Source organism: Ostrinia furnacalis, unplaced genomic scaffold (assembly GCF_004193835.3).
Source record: "Ostrinia furnacalis isolate ACB-3 unplaced genomic scaffold, ASM419383v2 OfSCF4362, whole genome shotgun sequence".
NCBI classification, from domain to species: Eukaryota; Metazoa; Arthropoda; class Insecta; order Lepidoptera; family Crambidae; genus Ostrinia; species Ostrinia furnacalis.
The window spans coordinates 298,347-323,953 of record NW_021134601.1 but is presented as its reverse complement, the minus strand read 5'-3'; the positions used below and the strand labels follow the sequence as shown (position 1 = coordinate 323,953).

At 38.9% G+C, this 25,607-nt stretch overlaps 1 protein-coding gene across 1 annotated transcript; it reads left to right on the top strand.

The window, feature by feature from the left end:
- The first annotated feature begins 5,706 nt into the window (after positions 1 to 5,706).
- LOC114359400 (trichohyalin) lies at positions 5,707 to 22,227 on the top strand. The gene is made up of 12 exons (XM_028313794.1): positions 5,707 to 5,851; positions 6,139 to 6,261; positions 9,274 to 9,373; positions 9,571 to 9,668; positions 10,215 to 10,354; positions 11,979 to 12,153; positions 13,888 to 14,070; positions 14,523 to 14,673; positions 14,898 to 15,069; positions 20,716 to 20,848; positions 21,305 to 21,438; positions 21,963 to 22,227. The coding sequence occupies exons 1-12, from the start codon at positions 5,756 to 5,758 to the stop codon at positions 22,156 to 22,158; spliced, it is 1,701 nt and encodes a 566-aa protein (XP_028169595.1). The 5' UTR covers positions 5,707 to 5,755; the 3' UTR covers positions 22,159 to 22,227.
- Positions 22,228 to 25,607: the final 3,380 nt, after the last annotated feature.

The window sequence follows — 25,607 nt, the reverse complement described above, 5'->3', positions numbered from 1 at the left end:
GACAGACAGAGTTACTGTCGCATTCATATTATAAATAGTACTGCTAATAACTGCTATCCTCACATACTTTCACATTAACATTAGTAAGATTTTAAAGCCACACGATGCGATTCAGTGCAGCCTCGAGTCGTTTATTTGCCCTAAAATTATATGACAGCTTTTATGATAGGACGTCGCGACACTCCATGTAAATTATACCTGGTTGTCGTTACTCATATGATTGATTTTAATGCTTATTTATTTCAGTATCGTTGTTGACTGCTAGACTTCGTATCTACACGTACAGGGACGCTACAAAACTATTCTAGGTTTTCATTTTCATGCGTGGTGCTATAATATAGCTAAGAATAAGTGACTGTAATAGCTGAATAAAATATGTATGTCTACATATGGACTCTACACAAAAAGCCCGCTGATAAGCCGGCGTCTTGGTGTCAGCGGCTTTGTTTCAAAAATAATTATGTCGACAACTTGTGCCCGCGAGTCTCAACATGCCGGCAGATCAGCGGGTTTGTTTGAACGCACTGATATCAGGAAGCTCGTAGAAAACCATTGGACGGATTTTTTTACAGCTAATAATCTGACCGGCACATAGACTATCTATTTATCGGTATGTAACAAAAGACAAGTCACGTTCTAACGGTTTCTCTGGCGGCGAGCTAAGAAGGTGTCATCCTAGGTTTAAAACTTACCTCAATAGCTACAGGTACTAAGCCCACTCTAAGAAGCCTCCTGTATTCACTTCTAGGTAAAACATTTTCTTTAGAACTGACTATCACACCGAAGGCTCTTCTTCTAAAGATTACGAAGTTACCTACAGATTAAAATCACATTAAAAAATTATTCAATTTTGACAAAAGATGGGTTCATCCGAAACGTCAAATCACCTTTTTAAAAGTTGCCTTCATGCTGCCAGCACTCATATAAAATCTAGGTTAAATCTCATTTCGTATGGATATAGGTAGTTATTGAAACTTAAAATAGGTAAATGTTTTTTTTTTAAATCGTACGAGTGAGCATTCAACTTCTTAAATTATTCCTTACATTTCAAAACTATTATTATTTGCCTGCGATGATTAATTTTGATAAAAAAATATATAGGTTGATTTATTGATGTTGCTTTTGTGTGTTATTGTTTTATTTTCCTTACAATGTCCCAATATCTATGTCATGAGGTGTAAAGAAGTAAAAGTCAGAATTTACACCCGCATCACTTCACTTCGGTGTGACTGGGTCTCTTTGTCAGAGAATTCACTCTTGGCAGTTTTGCTCCCCTTTGAAATAGTCGCGGGAACTTTTAGATTTTTTCAGTTTAGAATATTCTGAACTTATAGGCTTAATTGGAAGCTTCGGACTCGAGTCACCGACCACTTGAGTACCCGTTTTTTAGTTGGCAGACTTGAGAAGTTTCAATTGATTTCTGCAAGTTTGTTCGTGTTTACTAGGGGATGGGTGGGCAATGCAGTAAGATTGATACAGATTACGAGTAAGTATACTGGTCATCACAAAAATCGGCCCACCTACGTTTTACAGGAAAACTCGTTTCTACTGACACAATCATGGTGCCCCAACAATATTGGTGTTATTTGAAAGCCCATTAAATATCCATAAAGAAAAACACATTTAATTTCTTAATAAACGATTAACATATACAATAAATATGACTTGAAAAAAGACCTAACTTTGGGCTCACCTCTGGGATCAATTAGACCAATTTGTATGGTTATAAAACCAAGTAATGATCTCACGTGTCCTCTTTAACAGATAAAAAGCGATTAATCCCAACTTAACAGTATTAAAACCATAAAAGTTGGCTCAAGCGTAACTACCTATTTTTTGAAGAAGTGACTCTGGATCCTTCTAAAGCCACATTTTTGTGGTAAAAACCTTTCTTTCAATGAAATGAACTTTAGAACTAGGCTTTCAAATGGTGCCAACATTTGTGGGAAGTGGGAATGCATACGTTTGAAAGTGCTTGTCGCGGGAGGGTCGATTTTTGTGATGACCAATGTATTTCAGTTCGTTTCAGCCGAATGACGTCCACTGCTGGACAAAGGCCTCCCCCAAGGATTTCCACAATGACCGGTCCTGCGCTGTCCGCATCCAGGCACTTCCCGCGACCTTTACCAGATCGTCGGTCCACCGTGGGAGGCCTGCCCACACTTCGTCTTCTAGCCAGTGGTCGCCACTCGAGATAAGTTTAGTTAGTCATTTAAAGTGCTTTTAAAAAGCCTATTTGCAAAAATAAATGAGTTTCATGAGTTTTTATTTTATGAGTTTTTAATCTCCGGTATCAGGNTCCAAAGCCCCACGAATTTTCATCTCGAGTAGCAGAATAGATTGCAACCTACGAGACTAGGGAAATTTTAGCTGTTTCAGGACTATTCTCATTATGACACTCTCGCTATCCAACATCCAGTCTCCCAGACAACCTCATTTTCGAAAAGACGTTCGTAATACTACGTACATGTTTAATGCTGCGTCAAATTATGCAGAAGACTGAGGACTATAATCAGTCATTATTATTGACCTTTTTGTACCTTCTTCGATTCGGTCAAGACCTGGGCTGTGCTACAGTCTCTTTAATGGCGTCAAATTGACTGTCGATACATGCAACTTCTGAAGTATTTGTATGAAAACTTCATCATAAAATTCAAATTATAAAGAAAACTATAATTCTGATCAATAATTTCTGTATGCAGATACACCAAAACATGGCAGACTTGAGAAGTTTCAATTGATTTCTGCAAGTTTGTTCGTGTTTACTAGGGGATGGGTGGGCAATGCAGTAAGATTGATACAGATTACGAGTAAGTATACTGGTCATCACAAAAATCGGCCCACCTACGTTTTACAGGAAAACTCGTTTCTACTGACACAATCATGGTGCCCCAACAATATTGGTGTTATTTGAAAGCCCATTAAATATCCATAAAGAAAAACACATTTAATTTCTTAATAAACGATTAACATATACAATAAATATGACTTGAAAAAAGACCTAACTTTGGGCTCACCTCTGGGATCAATTAGACCAATTTGTATGGTTATAAAACCAAGTAATGATCTCACGTGTCCTCTTTAACAGATAAAAAGCGATTAATCCCAACTTAACAGTATTAAAACCATAAAAGTTGGCTCAAGCGTAACTACCTATTTTTTGAAGAAGTGACTCTGGATCCTTCTAAAGCCACATTTTTGTGGTAAAAACCTTTCTTTCAATGAAATGAACTTTAGAACTAGGCTTTCAAATGGTGCCAACATTTGTGGGAAGTGGGAATGCATACGTTTGAAAGTGCTTGTCGCGGGAGGGTCGATTTTTGTGATGACCAATGTATTTCAGTTCGTTTCAGCCGAATGACGTCCACTGCTGGACAAAGGCCTCCCCCAAGGATTTCCACAATGACCGGTCCTGCGCTGTCCGCATCCAGGCACTTCCCGCGACCTTTACCAGATCGTCGGTCCACCGTGGGAGGCCTGCCCACACTTCGTCTTCTAGCCAGTGGTCGCCACTCGAGATAAGTTTAGTTAGTCATTTAAAGTGCTTTTAAAAAGCCTATTTGCAAAAATAAATGAGTTTCATGAGTTTTTATTTTATGAGTTTTTAATCTCCGGTATCAGGCTACACTTCGGAGAATGTGCGAAAGAATTACATGAATTAATTCCACCAGCCCCCTTCCATCATCGGGGAACCAGACGCAGGTTAGCGTACCATCCCTATATTGTTGACATTCCACCAGCTCGCACTAAGCGTTTCGATGACTCTTTTATAATGCGAACAGCTAGGGACTGGAATTCGTTGCCTACTGCTGTCTTTCCCGAAAACTATAATCCGGGCCTCTTCAAGGCGAGAGTGAATAAGCACTTACAGGGCAGATATGTACCATCCTAGACTGCATCCCACTTAACATCAGGTGCGATTGTGGTCAAATACCTGCCTTGTTATGCAAAAAAAAAAAACAAATGATTAACGCAATCGATGTTTAAAAGCTTTCAAGTTACTTTTTAACTTTAGCACGATTTTGAGTGGAATAGGTACACAGGTTGAATCACAATGTTACCTACTCGTAAAAAGATATTCAACTAAGATACCAAGCAAAAAAATACAATTTCTGTTCATTTTACAGCATAACTTTTTAGTACTTGATTCTAAAATGATTAGGCAAATTGGGCTGTAGTTTTCAAGGTACGTAATTGCAAAATAAAGTTATCTAGCAAACAGGGTACAGTCCTCCACATCAGATTATACTCTGCTGTTGCAAAATAGCATCTATTACCTCTAGAAAACATCCTACTTTTAGTCACAATATAGATAGTAACAGAAGGCAATCACCTGTATGTACCAATACACCCATAACACAAGCATATAAGTTGTTTACTTTGGGGCTAGCTGGCGCTGTGTGAATTTGTCCAAAGATTTATTTATTTTTTATTTGTTTATTTACCTCATTTTGCATACGCACACAGACGCGTCCTCAAGCGGGCGGCATTTACGCATGCATTGGTTTAGACTGGTTTGCGATTATTGTCGCCTGATAATCGCAAACCAGTCTAAACCAATCGAGTCTGTAAGCGTTGTCTATGTATGCGTTGTTCAAGCGCAGTGTGTATGTAGATTGTCTTCTGCCCCTATCTATTTTGTGGTTTACTTGTACGCTGCTTTCTGTGTAATAATCTTTTACAATGTCGACTTACTTGTCCAATCTCGGCCATTGTAAAATTTTATTTTACTTCCAAAAGGATTCCGCAGACGTTGGTCTGGACATAAGGATTTAAGCCAAACCAGTGTTTATGGTTTATAGTTAGTTTCAGCTTTACAAGAGCTGCTGGTAGGGTTGCCAGGGCCAAAAACACAAAAGCCGGACTCTGTGCTCATTTGTCCGGACATTTTACTTTAAAAGCCGGACATGTCACGGGAGGTGCAATCAGTGTTATAACTCACGAGTGAGTACTATCATCATCGGTTACCCAACATGCGTGCGCTTGATATTATTCTGTAGCTCGACTTTCGCCTGGCGCGGCAGCCACATACAAAGCCTAACAAAAGCCAGACAGGCCGGACAAGACAATATTTGATCGGACAAGACCGCAAAACACCAAATATGTCCGGCTAAGGCCACCTGGCAACCCTATGCTGGTATAAAGTCCGAGTCGGATATTAACTTTTCAGCTGAATTGTATTTTCAGGACGCGCTTTGGCGAGGCTTAAAGCATTGACAATAAACCCTTCAGCGCACACGTCGTGTCGCATAAAGGCGACGCGAAAGTGACGTAAAGGTGACGAGAACGAGACGTGAACGCAACGCAACATGAACCTGAAGTGAAAGTGACAGGATTGCGACGCGACTACGAGGCTAGTTAAAAATGAAAATGAACCCATTGTAAAACGACCTTCACACAGTCAAAAATATTTAAAGTGTTTTTTTTAATTATTGTATTACCTAGTTCAAGCAAATATCAGTGAAACCCAAATCTATATTAGACCGCTTATGTACACATACCTGGAATTATGCAAAAAAGAAATTAGATTTGATTAGATTTGACCTAATGTATATTTTCATAAGCATTTTGTAAAAAGATGCTATTTTGGCATTGGGATCAAAAACAAAATAATACCTTCCTAAATTATATTTATCATATTAGATAAGTATAGAGCAGAGGATTATTATCAAAACAAAACTAGTAGGCTTCAACGTCAAACAAAAATGGTTACTCATTGAAAGTTTACAATATTTTGTACTAAACATTTATAACAATGGAGAATCAGACTTCAAGTACCACTGACACAAACACCAATGACATGGAGGTACTGAGGAAAATGGAGGATGAGCACTGCAGGCTTCAGAGACAAGTATGTTATCAAGCTACATATTTGTTGGAATATCGCACTTATTGCAACTACTTACATTGGGAGTCATATTTGTTAACTTTGTATTGAGCGCTTTGTTTTCGTAAGACACCACCATACAAGAATGCGTAATAATTGGAGAGAACTATTCTTTTCAGATAGTAGTGACTGAGTTTGTTGCGGTGCTTCTTCTTAGTACTTACCAAAAGTTAGGAGAAAAAAAAATAGGTACATGTAAAGGTTCCATAGGAGAAAAACTGTAATTGTATTACCTTTTCCATTAATTTCAGGTCCGAATGATCCAAACAGACCGACAGCACCGCACTATGGGGGTCCACCCCCAGTTCAGGAGACAGGACCAATTACTGAGAACCTTGAAGAAGGACTACATCAGCTTGATGACCGACTTGAAGGTATGTAGATGGTGATGGTGATGGCAGATAGCGTACAGAACGTGATCGAAACCGGTCGCAGTAATACTAGGACTCCATTGAACTAGAATAGACGCTTATTGACTCTACACGCCAAGCCCGCGCCCCTTGGTGTCGGCGGCTTTATTTTGAAAAGGATCATGTCGACGACTTTACCATTCAAGTTTTTGAAAAGGCTTATTCCACTATTCCTCGTTGACAATCCCCGTCAACGGGGATTAGTGAACTTTTTGTTCACTATTCCCTGTTAACGTTAAATTGGAACTTTAATGGGGAATAATGAACTAAAAAGTTCATTAATCCCCATTGCGTTAAAAATAAAATCCTAATACAACGGCGATTAATGAACTTTTCAGTTCATTATTCCCCATTATAAACTCCAATTAGCGTTAACGGGGAATAGCGAACAAAAANTTTGTTCACTATTCCCTGTTAACGTTAAATTGGAACTTTAATGGGGAATAATGAACTAAAAAGTTCATTAATCCCCATTGCGTTAAAAATAAAATCCTAATACAACGGCGATTAATGAACTTTTCAGTTCATTATTCCCCATTATAAACTCCAATTAGCGTTAACGGGGAATAGCGAACAAAAAGTTCACTAATCCCCGATGACGGGGATTATCAACGGGGAATAGTAGAATAAGCCTTTGAAAACATTTAAAAATTCAACGACTTATGTAGACGATAGGTGGGTGTCAGTGTGACATCCTGTATGTAGTGTTATTTTTAAAACTATTTGTGTATTATAAAAAAATATGGAAAATCTTACAAAATCACAAAAGTTATGTGTTGAGAAAAGTCTCGTCATATCTGTACCTACACTTATGTATTCTTTGCCGCCACCATCACTTCCCCATAATTTCATGTTTGTTATCTGTTAAGCTCGAATCAACTGAAACAACAGTTGCAGGGATGTGCGAAAGACGTTATTTTAGTTGTGCTTGTTCTTACATTGTAAGTTATCTTATTTCGACAGTCGCCTGCTTGTGAGGGATTAGAAATAAGGAAGCTTGGAAAATAAGCTTTAGAAATATGGGAAATGGGGGCAAGAAATGTAAGCGTGTGCAAATCTACCTTATTTTTCGTTCTTAAGTGAGTAAGAGACCCTTAACTAAAAAATCTGATTAGCCCTTCCCCTGAAATATTATGCCCCGATAGGATCAGATCGTACCCTAGAATAAAAAAATAAATTATGACAAATAAATAAATTATGACAAATACTATAAAGGTCACGTCGTAGACCTAGCTATTATTTGACCAAAGCTAGATGTTTAAAGGTCATTTCATAAAATGCCTATTTTAATAAAGTTGTTATTGTAAAGTTATATGAAGCAATTTTATTCAGTATAGTCATACAAAGGCCCTGAAAATAGGTAAAGAGTGTAAAAACTAATTTTAATTACGGTCACTATTGACCAAATAAGCCTTACAGAATTTTAATTAAATTACTAATAATTTAAGCAAAACTACAGTTATCATGGCCTCGCGTAGACTGATAAAATTTTAAGGCATTGTTGCATCACCTTATTTTAACCACAACAATATCAATAACCGGTGCTTTTTGTATGGAGTTTGTTGACAAATTTTTGACGTTTGTCAAAGTTAAAGTAAGATGGTGCAACTCAGCCTAAGTGATTATCTAACAGAATTAAAGTAGGAACTCTTCAAAATTTATTTTGACGCGAGATAATTTATAAACTTCCTACCAAATTGAATCTTTTGAGAATCGATCCCGGGACTCAGGCTAATTCCCATAGCTGCACCATCATCACCAATTCATTAAAGCAAATGTTGATTTCATTCATTTGTTCAAAACATACAAAGCTAACCTAATTTTTTGCCTGTAACTTAAAAACAGCTGAACTCGATAGAAAATAACCAATATATTTACAAATACCCACGAAAGCTTTGTTCAAAGCGAACCGTTAAATTGCTTCTTATAGGATTTGCCACACTGGATGCGGTCTGCGGTCAGGTCATAGAGAACGCAGCATGTGTACGTACAGCTTTTTCGGTCTCTATACATTTCGTATTGATGCGATCTGACCGTGCGGGCATGAGCAAAGAACGCAAATCGCATCACTTTCAGATTACCTTGTCACGACCGCTGACAGATTGCCCTGACCGACAATGTGACATGATGCGGACATTCATTATGACATGTATTGTGTGCTTACCATGAGTTTATATTAGGTGTGCTCGGTATAAATGTCATTAAACGTATGACAGCAAAGGTGACTAAGTTTCTTCCGCCACTTCTCAGCGGCAGCCCATATTATGTTGTCCCGAAGTGGTGGTAGGGCAAGCTATATTTGCAACGTGTATAAGTGCCCTAGATAGGGCCTATGTACTGAATAAACTATTTGAATTTTGAATTTGAATTTGTACTTTTAATTTTACTTTAATGAAGACAGATTGTACAGGCCCCTAGCGGTTACTTTGAAGAACTAAAATCTTCATTTTTTTCTCGCACTCGCTAGCGAGCACATCGAACGTAAACTCATGCTAAGCACACTGATCGCAAACCGCAGATCGCATCCAGTGTGACAAATCCTTAACCCTCCGGTTTATACAGGGTGTCTGGGAAACGACTAGCAATATTCTATACTGTAGCTAGAACGTATAAACAGCTAATTTGCATGTACTTTGACTGGGACCAACAGCGAATTGAAAACTTGACTGCGCGCACTTCATACTAGTAGTTCTGCCTGCAGTTTCGTTCATAGATATACTTATATCTTTTTTACAAGAAGAACTAGCCTTTTTAAGCCTATTTTTTATTACTTTGTGAGTTAATCGCTTGATTATAACCATGATTTTAATTTAATAGTACTGGAAAATACAACATGTACAAACTTGTTAGTGTTATGGGTGGTTACTTATTTCAGGATTATAGAGGTGAAAACTGAACCATTGTATATCAATATAGGGTCAAAAGTAATATAAGACAAAAATATTACTGAAAAAATACGTTTATTTTATCTTTCAGATCGCAAGGTCTGGAGCCCACAAGAGCAGGTGCAAAAAAATGGAGTACGACCTGAAGAAGTCCATACTGCTCAGAGTCAAAACTCAGATGGAGTGCGAGGGTGATCATGCCTCAGACTTTTAAAATAAATAAAAAAAATAGTATTTCTTTAACCCTACCACTACTTCAGAACAATAAATGGGTTAGTGTTGAAAAGAAGCAACACAACAAACTCAGTCTCTTTTGTCACCCAAGGCAAGGTTTACTTAAATAATTAACACCCTGTATGACTGTCACAATATTGCTAATTATTTTCAGAGGGTGTTATAATGATGGAGCAGATGGATGGAGTGCTACAAGGAAACAACAAGGAAATGCTCAACTTGAGGAAGCTGGTCAGCGCGTCACAAGGACAAGTAATATTAATCATTTTTTTCGCCACCGCCTGGCTCAGCCTTTAGTCTGGTACTTAACTAGCGACGGCCAAGCGATGGCGGGGCGACGCGACTGCGGGCCGGTGGCGATGCATACAACAACGCGCACGATACGGGCGGGGCGATCGCGATACACTCCTCATCGCCGCCACTCCACCGTCGCGTCGCGTTGCCATCGCTCGGCCGTCGCCAGTTGCGTGCCCACAGACTTAGGCCCAGAACAGACGGTGAAAAGCAACTGCAACGAAACTGCAACTGCTAGTTACTTTTGAGTTGCATCTAAGTTTCTGCCATAGCGTCCGTTGAGAGACCACACATGACGCGACCAGTTTGAAACTTTCAGTTTCATTCATTAGAATCACCGGAAAGTTGCAGTTTCGTTGCAGTTGCGTTTCACCGCCTATTCTGGGCCTTAGGCATCATCTAGAATCGCTTAATAGAGCCAGAGGTTGCTATTATGACCTTAATAGCCTTTTTAAGAAATGGGTACTTATTTAACTTAACATAATAATAATCATCATGGGGTAGATGGAGATGAGACGAATGCAGTCGGAACACCGGCTGGTGTCCACCGAAAACCAACTGGAAGCCGCCATGCTGAGATTCAACGCGATACAGTACGAAAACAAGAAGATCAGGGAAGAAATAGAGCATATGCTTAAAGACAGGCAAGTATCATTATCATTTGTATATCTTTTAACCGACTTGAAAAAAAAAGGAGGTTCTTTTGACTGTATGTTTTAAATACATCCCAACTAATATTATAAATGCGAAAGTAACTCTGTCTGTCTGTCTGTCTGTCTGTCTGTCTGTTACGCTTTCCCGCTTAAACCTCGCAACCGATTTTGATGAAATTTGGCATAGAGATAGTTTGAGTCCCGGGAAAGAACATAGGATAGTTTTTATCCCGGTTTTTGAAACAGGGACGCGCGCGATAAAGTTTTTCTGTGACAGACAAAATTCCACGCGGGCGAAGCCGCGGGCGGAAAGCTAGTACATTATAAGTACGTAGAAAGCACTTACACGAACAGAAACAGGATTCAAGGTGCAGAGATCGATCCCACGACCAATGTCGAGATGATCAATAGAGTTATCTACCACTGCGCCAAATCGGTCGTAATACTTGGGAACCGAACTGAGAATTCAATTGCTTTCTTTGCATAAATAAAAGCTTTACAAGAAGTTCTATTTTGGTATATTTACCCTTCTTTAATAAATCAACGAATGCACAATCACCAAAATTCCAGAAATAGAGGTTTTCATTTTCTCTATAATTTATTTTATTTTATTGAAATCAGGGATGTTTTGGATATCCGTAACCGTAACCGAAACTATCGGATATCCGAAATAAAAAAATATCCGTAACCGTATCCATAACCGAAACTACATATCCATAACATCCCTAATTTAAATCAAAGCTTCGTACCATTTGCTTCGTGCGTATTTAGCCAGTGACAAAGTTAAACAACGTACCTACTAAGAAAATATTCTATGTTTTAATGATAATTGATAAAATATGATACTCTCTTTCCCTAGACTAGACTAGATTTTACAGAGACCTCACTTCTTAAAACAACTTCAAGCTATGTAGAATTAATGGACTTTTTAAAGTGATGATGCACTGCTTTGTTTCATTTCTCTACATATTATGCACATTCACGGACACTTAATGCTTAAAAATTCCACCAATATTATACAATAATATTCGTTTAAACACAAGCTTAAGAAAATAAAACAAAACTGCTAAACTTTCACATCACTTTCACTTATTTTATTCCATTCCCACTATTCCTGCACCAAACCAGACGTCGTCATTTCATAAGCATTCCTGAAACGCCGGGGAGCTTTATGCGAACTTGTCAAACGTCTGCGGCTCTTTTGATGTGCTTGAGGAAGCTCGGATAAGCTTTCAGTGCAAGTCAACGTTCATTTGTTTACTATTGTTCACGCTGCGCACACAAAAAAGTTTGATTACACTTTTAAAAGCTCCGGAGCGAGTGCTAAGTAGGAAATTGAGACTTAGGCAATAATGGAGAGAAAAAAGAAATGTTTTAAATAAATATTTTTATGGAAGGAAATATGCCTGCCTTGTTATGCATAAACAAAAGCACTTATTACCTTGTACAATAGAGTAATATGTCTCGTTTAAAAAAACTTTTCCAAGCCACCACATAACTAACAATTTATAAATCTCTGCATAAAAAGTATTGCTCTTTATTAACGCGGGCGAAGCTGCGGGCAAAAACAAGTTGTTATATAAAATCAACTGGTTAACAAACTTTCCCCCATCAGGGCAATCTTCAAGCAAGCTTGGGCGAAAATGATGACGGCTCTAGGCAAAGGCAAGAAATTCCTGATCGACCTGTTCGAGTCTTCCACGCTGGCTTACGACCAAAGAGACGAATGGTGTGCTAAGCTGAAGAGTCTTCAGGAGAAGGGAAAGATGGACCAGATGCAGCAAGTGCAGGTATCAAATTAAAATTTTTCAAATTTAAAAATCTATTTGCACAATTTTAAGTTTGAAGTTTAATTATCTAAGCTTAGGCGCAGTCCACCGATTTTTAGTCGGCCGATAGTTGGGCCCGATTCTAATTTGTATGAAGAATCAATCGGTGTAATGTCCTCACTTCCATACATGCCCATACTGATTACTTGCCCGACTAAACTATCGGGTGACAAAAAATCGGCGGTCTGCGCTTAGGCTAAAAACTCATAAAGGCCGATTCACACATATCAGTGAAGTCACAGTTCAGGCACAGTACCAGCACAGTGCGAAATATTCTTTCATACAGTTTCTATGAACGCATCCCCACTTGTCAGTGTCAGTGACAACACAGTGCTCTTAGTGTCAGTGCAATCACGGACGTATTCGTTGACGACGATATTTTTTGTCGGATCACGGACGCCGCCGCGAAATCAAAAACAAAATGACTCATAGTTTCTGATCAAGAATATTGAAACAGCTCTCTGACATTTTAAAATATTCAAAATATTTCACTGACGCAACACTGTAGCACTGATACTGAACTGAGCGGACACTGTGACGGAACTGTGGCTTCACTGATATGTGCGAATCGAGCTTAAAACTAATTTTGTTCTTGCGAGTAAGCTTTTAAAAAGCACTTTTACACGTCCCAGTATTTACCCTACCACTGCTTCGGGACAAAAACATGACCCAGTGCTGAGACGAAGCAGAGCATGAAACTTAGTCACTATTAAAGCACATGCTATATGCATGCATCGGCGATCGGCAATTTAACTTTTTGGAATCTGAATGCAGCCAGCGACCACTTAAAAACGCCAGACGCGTCGATTGAGTCGCTTTTCGGAAACTCGAAGCAGCGTCAGCAGTTGTTAAAATCCGCGATTCCGATACCGCGTCCAAAGGCATGACATGAAGTCGCGATGCTGCATAGTGCAGACAGCCTAGACTTACTTGCGCACAAAAAACTGTCCATTACAAAAATACACAAATACTTTTATGTGAATCAGATTCAATGTGTGCTTCTTCAAATACGAGTACAAACTGAATTTTTAATTTAATCCTTACAATCCACCATAAATAATCTGTAACCACCGACGTAAATTATTCATAATTTTATCAACTGCCATCAAATTAGTGGTAAATGAATTTAACATAGCATGAAAAAGTATAATTTGATTAAACATTTACGCTAATTGTGTCCGTGAATAATGGACGCAGCGCACGTACATTTGGCAGCTCATCAGGCTTTGCATTTTTGTAGCAGAATAGCCTTTATTTCAACTAGTTAAGATGCCATATTGTTTAGCTTCATGTGCCGCAAGTTTGCCTTCAGGATAAAAAATATTAATGGTTACACTGACAAATGTTCACACGTCAGTAGGGGTCTATTCTGCAAAACGCTGTCGGTCGATTCGTTCGTTCGTATCAACCAAAAGACGTCCACTGTTAGACAAACATCAATATTTCTATAGAATAATATCACTCACTCTCTAATATACCATACTTGGGGACAAGTCCCCCATTCATCATCCCGTAGAGTCAAGCCAAGGCGAACTCATAAAGGTAGCAGGAAGACACTGGACGCAGGCCGCTGTCAACCGGCCACTCTGGAAATCATTGGGGCCTATATTCAGCAGTGGACGTCCTGTGGCTGAAATGATTATGATGATCAGTAGACCACTCTAAATGCAAGTTATTTAATTTGATTTTTTATAGGAAATGAGAGATCTACAAAAGGCCTTCGACCACGAGATGAAGCTGTACCACTTTCTAGCAAGAAAAGGAGTCATGAGGATCAACAAGAAGGAGGAACAGAGGGAAGAGGACAGAAAGAGGAAAGAGGAGGAAGACTTGAGGAAACAATTCGAGGATCACGTCAAAATACTCGATGAAATTCATGTTAGTACTTTTAAGCACCAATATAATACGTACCATAACTTTGCCCAAAGCTTTTAATCCCAGAGTAAAGCCCTCAATTCGTATGTTATGTAATGATAACCGTATTATTTTTGTACTTTATGTAGCCAGTGGGACTTTTGACTTCAAATTATTCAGTTACACATCAAATATAGCTCGCAATACCCCTCTTCGGGACAGAAAAACATCAATCTTTTAAACTGCGATCTCCAACCCGCCTGCCAAGCGTGGAGATTATGGCAAAACCCTCCACTATAGTGGAGGAGGCTCATAGTCCAGCAGTGGACTGTAAAGGGCTGTTGATGATGATGATGATGACCCCTCTTCGGGACATGATGCGTTTCTTTTGCCACTATAAAAAATGTGATGTCCCAAACTACACCTTTGGTGTCCTATAGTTCTAATCATGGTGTCTAATACTACAAAATTTCCAGGATTACACCCAAGAAACGGACGTCGACAAAATAATAGAGTCATTTGAGCTGGTGGAACACCAAAACTTCTCGAAGTACAAGCTCCTGACGGACTTCTGCGCTGAAAACGTGGTGCTGGATAGAAGCCTGAGAGAAGTGCGAAGGAACGTGGGTATGTCCTTGTTATACACAATCCTTTCGTCTCTTTCTTTATTAATACAGACGAGCACCAAAACCAATGGTTTTCCTGCGGATCTCCTCATTTCTGATTCAATCACGCAGGGAAACTCCGAGCATAGCACGCTTCATTGCCCTTTGGGTGACTTTGAGCCTTCTTATGAGGCTAATAGTAAGCGAGCCCTTTTCTTCACATTCAATTTTAATAATATTTTGTAGAGGACAGAAGAGACTGGAACGAAATGTCGGATAGAAAGAGACAACAAAAGCTGATGCAGTTGCGCGAAGAGTTCGAAGCGAAGAAGAAGGTGACAGATGGATTGAGAAGTAAGCTGGCAGAACGAGAGCAATTGCTGAACGAGAATATGGATAAAATACACGACATTTTCAAGTAAGTTGTAGAAATAGATAGTTTTAGGGTGGGTTGCACCATCTTTTAACTGTGACAAATGTCAAAAATCTGTCATACTCCATACAAAAAACACCGGTTATCGTAATAGTTACCGTTAAAGTTAGGTGGTGGTGCAACTCAGCCTTATTGTTCACGAAAGCAGCGTTGTGTCTTTGTTTGATGTTAGTTAGTAAATAAAAACAATTGCTTAGACTATTTTATAGCACAAGAATTTCGGCGAATCCATCATTCTGTTTAAATTGTGTATGTTTTCGTATTAAAAATAATACATATTTAAAACGCTAGAATATTAGCTCTTAAATCCTCACTAAAATCGAAGATGCGTTTTTTTCAGTTCCAAACTACATCTTTCTGTATTACAGAGATAACAATTGATAATTTTACTCATACTACATAACAATATTTAAATAATTGTTTGAAATACATTTTTCAACAAAAGCCGATTTAAAATCAATCAACGGCAAAATCATTATAAATGCATGTAAATGAGTTGATGATTATACTATTTTAATTGGTTTTAAATATGGCTTTTCCGCTTGTTACGTTGGAATAGCATTTTCAACAGAGTAAATACAAATGAGTAGGTCATCTTCATAGAAACGCACGGGCGCGGTTTGTATGTGAGCGCGCCAATATACGTATGCGGCACGCACGCACACACTGACAAAATTCGGCGCAAACAACAACCACGACTGGCTCCCCGCTAATCCCCGCTAAATTTTGTCAGTGTGTGCGACTCGGTGCGTTTCTATGAAGATGACTTACTCATTTGTATTTACTCTGTTTTCAATCAAACGTTATCTGCCAAACAATAGTGTAATTTTAATATCATATCCGTACTTTCGATCCGGAAAGCTCATTATCGTGTCATATATCCAGGGTTGTCACATGCCCGGTTTACAGAAACTACATTAGGTAGGTCATCATTTATCATCATCATCATTTCAGCCATAGGATGTCCACTGCTGAACATAGGCCTTCCCAATGTTTTCCATGTTGATCGATTGGTAGCGCTTCCCTGCTACCTTAATATTATTAGGTAGGTAAATGTACCTAACTGTGTTCTAAAGGGAGTCTTGTATTGTAATCAACTAGGTATATGCAGACTTTTTCCTCTAGCATCGAATTTGATAAAGTAGATTTAGTTCGTTTCAGCCAAATGACGTCAACTACTGAACAAAGGCCTCGAGTGATGACACGGGGCGGATGACGTAGTGTGGGCAGGCCTCTCATTAGGTGGACTGACGATTAGGTAAAGGTCGCGGGAAGTACCTGAATGCGGGCAGGGCAGGATCGGTTGTCGTGGAAATCCTTAGAGGAAGCCTTTGTCCAATAGACGTCATTTGCCTGAAATAATAAACTAGTGTTTTAGAAAAAGATCAAAATCTAATTTGCTAACAAACGTCTGGCAGCCCTACATGTACCATAGATACACAGAATATAAACAGAATAATTAATGGTTGTCGCCATCAGATGGACCGCGGGAGATTGACGCGCGTAACGCCATTTTGATTTTAACCCTTCATTAGTTATGCTGGAATATATCGTTAGTTCGCGGGTCTTGGAGACCCTTGATTAAGTCGACTGGAAACGGAGGCGTTAGAAATTCATTGTCATAAGTTTTTAACTGTAATATTAAACAAAATTGAAGGAAAGTTTGGACATTTGACACCGCCAATCAATTACCTACTTTTAAGAACTGTTAAAACGAGACTCTCCCATATTATATTTTGTAGAGTTTCACTAACTTTTGGCAAATACATACAAAACAACCAACAATCTTTTTTTACAGTTGATTTCAAATTAATTCAGTTTCTAAATCCAGAATGAAGTGTGTTTAATGTTTATCTATAGTATCAGTTCTAAAGGAGACTAGAACGGGCTCTACCAGACCAGACCATTGGTTAGAGTTAGACTGTTATTTTTAGAAAAATCATAAACACGTCTAAAAGACCTCACACGACCACCGCAGGGTTAATGACAGCGGCTGGTGCCCAAAACTGGTGCACTACCAGTAATTGGTACATGCACCCTAATTTGGTGGGACAAGCTGTGAGTTGTCCGATTTGATTAGCGATTTGAATAATTACCCGATAACAGCGATTCCATTTATTGATATCAGATTGATTCTGTCAAACATTAGATTGATGGAATTATACGAGTATAACGGTTTTATAAGACACAGAAATGCAAATTAAAACTGGAGTGAGAATACAATTTCTTATATCTTTCGCCACTACTGACCTGGGGTCGTTTTAATATTTTACACTCCTACTGATTTCTACTGACCGCCATCGCCATCGCGCACACAGACTGCACGCGTTGGTTTGGTCGAACCTTTAAACATTTTTACTTACACAATTGCAATAGATTTCTTCTATGGTTTTTTACCGTTAATCCGTAAGAAATATCTTTGAAGTAAGTAACATAAATGACTCGAATCAAATATCATCCAAACTATTTTTGCACACAGCTTGCGTATAACATGGGAATATTCGTAGTCAAACCGTAAGCACAATATTAAGAGAGTAACAATTTAGCGTAAAGCAATTTATTTCTAATACACTACATAAGACACAAAGTAACAGCGCAAAATTTTCCTCAAGTAAGCACTACTCTTGCCCTAGTTTATCTTTTATCTCAACAATCAATTGACGTGGTAAAACACTACTAACGTTTTAAAAGATATCCTTTTCAACGAAGTTAACAACAACATCGCTCACAACAGAAACAGAAGAAAAGTATTCATAAATAAAATAAAATTCATTTCTATCAGTAAGTTGGCTTTTATAGAGCGCTTTTACACGTCCCAATATAGTATTTATCTTTAACTCTACCACTACTTCAGGACAATAATGTAGGTAGTCCAGTGCTGAGAAGAAGCAGCACAAGAAACTCAGCCACCATTGTGTATTTTGCGTTAACGTTCAACAGAGAAAAATCGCGACATTATTTCACTTTGCAACTAAAGACAACTGTCCTCTGTTGCAAACTGGTTTATTCAAATTCAAATTATTTATTGGTAGGCCGTTTTCAGGGTAAATACAAACATATAATTTGCCCTACCAGCTCATCGACTGGTACTGAGAAAAAGTTCCGGACAAAACTCAAGCCACTTTTGTCACTGTGCCATCTAATGTGCCATAGAATGTTTGTCTTTACTGGTTTGTTAGCCAGTCTATTAAAAACACACAAATTTCTAAAATTTATAAACCTAAATATTACTTTTATTTAATTTGCTTTGCCATGGCCACAAACAAAGCCTAAGACAGCTTTGAATATCCAAGCACCCTCAAGCAAGCTAAAAAAAAGTACTAATTATTCAGCTCAAGCACAAAGGATACCGCACTTTTAATTTACCGTCATAACTAATTTCCTCCATAATCCTGCACTTTAGAAAGGATCCCACTTGCAAGATTAATTAATTAAATTGTAAAATAACTCGCGGCACGTAGCACGCGTGATCAGTGGGGGAGAAGAAACTCAATTGCACTTTTGTTTTATATTGTTGCTTCAAGTAACCGCCGTGGTGTTACGGGCAGCGATTTACGAATGTCATTTCTATAAATAGACGAACAATAAAGAAGAATAAAGCTAGATGACTCAAAGACTGGCTTTGCTTCTTATATTGATTGCGTAGAATTAATCCCTGAATAATCAGAAAAAGGTCTCTCTAAATTAGTGCGTATCTTGATGGTGCTAGATGCTGTCTCGGTCAGTTGGCACTTCAAGCCAAAAACTGTAGCAGGTAGTNATACAAACGTTTATAGTACTTTTAGGCTGACAAAGGTGTCTGAATTTCTTCCACCACTTCTTCTCAGCACCCGCCCATATGTTGTCCCGAAGTGGTGGAAGGGCAAGTTATATGTATTTGGGACGTGTATACGCGCTCTGAAAAAGAATATAAAGACTTTGACTTTTTTTTTAATTTTTTGAGAAATTACATAATCTCGCTAGAAGTGAACCCGCAGCCTTACCCTATCCAACCGCGAGCTCAGCTATTCGAGCGGGGTGATTATAAAATTCTTGTTCGTTTAAACTGTTCGGGGAGTAAGTTCCAACTTATTGTATTGAACTACGATGAAGTTTTTCGGTTCTTAGGTATTGTAAAACAGTTTTATTATAATTGGACGGTACATGGTAGGTGCAAATTTCAAAAATACTGAATGTATCTCTTCAAATGTACTTTCTGTAGTGACCTGATCGATTGAGTTTCTTCCACCACTTCTTCTCAGCACCAGCCCATATGTTATCCCGAAGTGATGGTAGAGCAAGCTATAATTGGAACGTGTACAAGCGCCCTGAAAAGGGGCTAAGTAGGTGAATAAATGATTTGAAAGAAAGAAAGATACATTTATTACAATGGACATCACACAAATACAGGCAATTACATAGACATGACAGTGGCACATAATAATAAAAGAAGAAAAAATAAAAACAAGAGTAAACTGAGCAGTGCCACCCATTCACCAACAAGATGCCCACTGCAACGGGACCCCACTCAGCATATGCCGTGACCCACGGTGACGAAGGCAACGGCGCTGGTTTTCAGTGTGCCCCATGCCGAGTGAGGGTCACGGACCATTGGTAAAATAAATAAAATAGTAAGCTACATAAAATTGTCTAGATAATTTGATTTGATTTGTTTAGAGTAGAATAGGATCATCTTAACTCTTCCCGTGGATGTCGTAGGAGGTGATTAAGGAAGTAAAATGTGAACATCAGGCCTTCCCAACCCGTCTGGCCAGGGTGGGGAGTGTAGACCAAGCATCCTTTTAAGTCAATTAAATTGGAAATCAGGTGAAAATCAGATGAATCCTGCTATGAATCCCAAAATATTTGATGATGATGTTTTAATTTTACGAGAGATGACACCACTATTTCTTTTCTGATAAATGGGGTCCTACTATGTGTATCTCTCTTATGGTTTTATTCGAGACTTGGGGCAGATTGGATGAAAGGAACGCTGTATTTTTCGTGACTGAAAAGAACTGTTTTGTTATATAGAACAAACTTACAATTCAATTTCTGTTTATAGTTATAAAAGTTGGACGTGTGGAATACATCTGGAGTTGCCAGTTTAGGAAATAGAAACTGAGACTCGATTTCTGTAGAGAATGAATGATTGCTGACTTCTAAGAAATACCGAAATACCTAGAATACCAATGGAAAAGGAAATTTTCCACGAGATAATAGCCTACCTATGGAATTTAGCGAACCATTTTCAGTTGAATCATTAGTAACATTATATTATCTACATGGAATTAACATATCCGTTATATCAGAAAATAAAGTATTCTAAATTACATTAAAACAAAAAATGTTTGAGCAAGAAGCTGAAACAAATTAAAAATGAACATGCTGACACGTGGTAGGTAAATGTGTAGACACGGTTATACTATGGTGTAGATCTAGAGAAATAAAAATTATAGGTTAACTGGCAGAGAATGCCCTATAGCGTTAAGTTCGAAAATACCACTTTAAAAGTGACCAAAATTATAAGTCATGGCTTCCTGGCAGACGATGCTTTATAGCATTAAGTTCGCACCAATTTATGCAGCATTAAAGCAAGAATAAACAAACAAAAAATCCAAATGAAACTGTAACTCTGTCCGTTTGTTCTAGAATGCTGGACTGCTCCCAGGAGCCATTCCAGAAGCTTCTGGGCGACAAGCAGCCGTCACTGCAGCAGCTCAACCTTACTCTCTGCCTCATATCAGAGAAGATCAAGGAATATATCCAGACTGTATACTACTACGTAAGTTGGACCAATAACCTCCATTAGCGTAGCATTTTGTTCTTACAGGAGAACCAAAGTAACCGACATAGCCCGCAGAATTGCCGAATTTAAGGGCGGGGTACACACTCGTAGCTCGTAGAGCTGAACGGTTCTCGAATGACAACCACGGACTGGAAAACGTGGAGGCAGGTCTTCAACTCGGTTGACCAACGATCTGAAGAAGATCGCGAGAAGCTCCTAAATGCGGGCAGCACATAGCTGGTCGTTGTGGCTATAGCTAGACGGAATTCTGTTGAGTTGAAAGCAACTTAGGCAAATTTTTTAAATAAACAAGACACCTTTTTTATACTCAACTGGTTGAGGATGAGAAAAACTGAGGAAACTCAGGAAAAACCATCTCTTTTCATAAGGATTTTTACCGTAAAAACTATCTTAGTTTGGGGCTAGATAATTGTTTGCTCGTTTATTATTTAGGAGCGCTTCATCCAAAAGAAAAGCGACAAGACCAGCACCTCCCGGCTGAAGAAGTACACAGTCCACGCTGAGCCCCCACACTTCTGGAAGGCTGCTCCGATCTCAGTCCTCGTGCCGGCCGACCCTTGCCCCTCGTAAGCCATTAAACCCTTATCACTTTAATTATACTTTTTTTTATCCACAACGAGGAAGCTCTTGGCCTGTATCTCACCTGATGGTAAGTGACGATCAGGCCGAAGGTGGAAGTGAGCTTCACCCGGAATCCTCAACCACGGAGAAACTGGCTATCTTACCTCTAACTGCCGGAACAATTTACTTAATATTTTAGAGTTGGTTTGTGTCTGGTTGGTTGAATGCGCTAATCCCAGGGACTACTGATCCGATTTGAAACATTATATTTGAAGTCGATAACCCATTTATCAAGAAAAGATTTAGGCTATTCTATACAATCATACTACGAATTGAGAACAAAAAAAGGTTTACCCCATCTTGACCGTTTACAGGCGTAATACTCGTATGTGTCTAACAGCTACAGCATCTAACAACAACGATGCGTTGCTTCGCTTTGCCTATTTAAAATTGCTGTACCTATGTCCTTTGAAACTTTGGCATTGAATTTGGACTTCTTGTAATGGGACTTCTCCCTCTATGTCTCTAGCTGCGTCGAAGCTCGCTGGCTGTCCCGCGTGTCTGAAACTGACGAAGCTCCGTTCGACCGGCAGCAAGCTCGCGAAGCTTTGGAAGCTCTGGCTAGCGAGCCGGCGTACCTTCGCAGCGACCGCGTGCACCCTCTGACCGAGTGCAGGGTGCCGAGGAGCCGGGCTATACTTGCGAGAAGATATTTAAAGCATTGAGAAGAGAAGAAGCTATAAATTGAGTTAGATAATTCAAATAAAAAATAAAATAATTATTATGTCTGAAATCCTGGCTATTTCGTTTCACTCATTTAATAATATATTTTATTTTATTTTAAAAAGAAATATGATATGTTAAAAGTAATTTACACCGAAGTTTACAACCATTATGGTGCTCGAAAAAATTTAAAGTTTTAGCACTTGTTTTACCTTTTGCTATAATTATCGCAAACTCTGCATTTTGGGACCAAGTGATTCAGAAGCCCTATAAAGACCAATAAATTGTAACAATTTAAGCCCAACTGTAAGCTCTATTAAACTTACGAGGACCAATCTATATCTATCGGGCGATTCCTCGAATTAGAAGCTGACCGACCAAACTTTCAGCCGATTAGTCACAGGTTTTCGATATAGTCTGCGGGAAGTCTAGTGATGCCAAAACTTCTAATCCATTTTACTAAACACTTTTACACTAACTTCGTAGTGAAAAGAAAGGTGTAAATGATGGTACTTGACGTGGCAGCGTCTCTGGCCGGCGACAATAATACATCAAGGGTTCAGCTGTAACGCGATTATCAAATTACAAGCGCGCGCACCTTAGTAGCGTACAGATTGCGCTGCTTTTAATACATAAAAGTCCTACCATTGTTTATTTATTTGTGACTATCTGGATTATATACGAAATGTTGTTAAATTACTACAAACTTTAAAACCATCATCATAATTTCAACCACTGACGTCCACTGCTGAACATGAGCCTCCCCTAATAATTTCCATATTGACCGGTTGGTAACGGCCTGCATCCAGCGCCTTCCCGCTACCTTTATCAGGTCGTCGGTCCACCTTGTGGGTGGACGTCCCACGCTGCGTTTTCCGGTACGTGGCCTCCATTCCAGAACCTTGCTGCCCCATCGGCCGTCAGTTCTGCGTACTATGTGCCCTGCCCACTGCCACTTCAGCTTGCTGATCCGTCGGGCTATGTCAGCGACTTTAGTTCGTTTACGAATCTCCTCATTTCGACTTTAGAATCGCTAAGCGTCAATTGGTAAATAACCTAAAGCAAGATTCTGTTACATTCTGTCTGGTGCATCAACTCTACCTCCCGCAGACTACGGATTTTTTGTCAGCCGATAGTTTGGTCGGGCTGTTAAGAAATACGCATACCTAATTACACCGATTTGGTATCGGCCGATTCCTAAGCTCATACAAATTGGAAGCTGACAAAACTATCAGCAGACTAAAAGTCTGCAGTTAGCGAGGTGTTTAGGTTCTTGGCGCACCCGCGGTGTTAATCACTAAAATTAACCGTATCAACTTTGAAGTAGTTATGTATGTATTAAATTCTTCATAAACTCGGTTCTCTTTAAGAAAGTGACTGATTTTCTTCCGCCAGTTCTTCTCAGCACTAGCCCATATGTTGTCGCAAAGTGGTGGTAGAGCAAGCCATATTTGGGACGTTTATAGACGCCCTGGAAAGAGCTACATACTGATTTGATTTGAAGACCAGTCGAGACAATCACAACTTTTTACGGTACAAAGGTAACCAAATACGTACGAGCCCCGTGGAAGGGTTCAGTTATCAGACCGAGGACTATAAATCAGACGGCCGAGACGGAACGCGCGTCAAATTGTACCAGACACTTCCTTAGCTACTTATATAACCATTTTTCTGCTGGGAAGGAATTCTTTTAACAATATCAAGAATCGAACCCCAACGGGTACCTAGGGCATAAATGACTCTCTACACACAAAGCTTGTAGCTTCATATCGGCGGCTTGATTTTAAAAGAAACATGTTGACAATTTTTTTTCGTCCGAAGGCCTTTCGAAGCGATTCTGCCATAACCACGATATCGTCGGCAAACCGATGAGTAATGTACTCAACGTTGATTTTTACGCCGAATCCCTCCCATTCCAGGAGTTTGAAAGCGTCTTCCAATGCGGTTAATAGTTTTGGAGATATATTCATCTTCCTGCCTCCTCCTTACCCTCATAAAGGTAGCAGGAAGGNGATTTTTACGCTGGATAATTGGCCATCAGAAAAATATCGTCAAGAACCATCTAAATAATATACAAAAATAACTGCGAAAATAAATTTAATCTAATCGAAAAACGAAATTAAATCTTTAAATCTGACATTGTTAGGTAATTGGGTTAGTGAACAAGTGTGCAGACGACAGCACATCATGCTAAAAACATCAGTCATCTTATAGTGACAAAAGGTGCTATTTGCAACAACAATCTATAGTCTGATGTGCTCTGACTTGTCTTTTTCAGGATTAACTGGGCACAACTTAACCCTGAAACCAACGCCTTGACTTTTCACGGACACTTTAATTAAGTAACAAATCTCTTTGCTGGCTGCATCAAAGGTTTCGTTTAACAAAATGCATCCTAGAAAGGTGAAGGTTAGACTTAACTAACTGACTCAATATGGTTGGCCTTTACTGTCAGTAAGCCCTTGTGCCCAAAGACAGTTAATGTGACAAGGTGACTAGGTAACAATTTATTAGAAGGCGTGTTGCAATGTTTTAAGTATGTAATTTAACGGCTCTTTCAAAGAAGACGTTTGAGCCGGACGTTAATCATCCGTTTACAAGAACACATTTCAAATTGTATGACAAAGATGCGTTGTAATAAAAATGTCAATTTCACTGACCATATTACGGAACGGGACTTTTTCAATCTCTCGATCCCAACGCTGCAACTCACTGTTTAGCCAGGATCTACAGGTTGACCGTCAATACCCAACCAGACCTTCGCGAGCGGTTTTACAAAAGCACCTGCTCAAAACGTCTGATTTAAATGAGCCTGCGTGCGTTGAAACAATTACTATTACCGTTATGATTTACTGAAAAATACATAACAAAATTCCAAATTCATTCAATTTCGAGCAAACCAGCCTACCCCGGCTTGTATAATGTAAGTATATCTTAAGTTACCAAATCAATTTATCAACAGCGCGGCTTCGTTCTGTCCGTTTTAAAATAGTTATCCAATTAGGAACTGCAAAACGACCACCGTCTTAGTCCGACTAGGGTGCCCACATGTACGGTCAAAAAAGGACTGAAAATTAAACGAAACTATCTGGAAAATTACGATTGGAGATTCAAATGCTTACTATTTCAATAAAAGAACGAAAGATTTTATAAAGTTACTATAAATATTTCAAGAGGGATAGATAGACGCTCTTATTCACCTAGTAGAAATTAAAATTAAAATAAATTCCACCAACAAAATTGCACATATTTTCTTCTTAAAGTTGTTTTCAAACAAAAACAAGAAAACAAAATATCATGTAAAATATTACTAATTACATTCCTGTTTCTTAACAATTACAAAATATCCAAATCTCCTTATCTATCGTATCCCATTTTCCTGCATCCTCGTGGTGACCCCACCCCCAACTCAATTTGAAATTAAACTCCAAAGTTGTACTAATATAATTTC

Bases quoted from the DNA above. Each gene is read 5' to 3' on its own strand.
- LOC114359400 (XM_028313794.1), top strand. From the start codon at position 5,756: ATGGAGAATCAGACTTCAAGTACCACTGACACAAACACCAATGACATG. The intron at 9,374-9,570 runs GTGATCATGCCT...AATTATTTTCAG, and splicing joins AACTCAGATGGAGTGCGAGG to AGGGTGTTATAATGATGGAG. The intron at 14,071-14,522 runs GTTAGTACTTTT...CAAAATTTCCAG, and splicing joins AAATACTCGATGAAATTCAT to GATTACACCCAAGAAACGGA.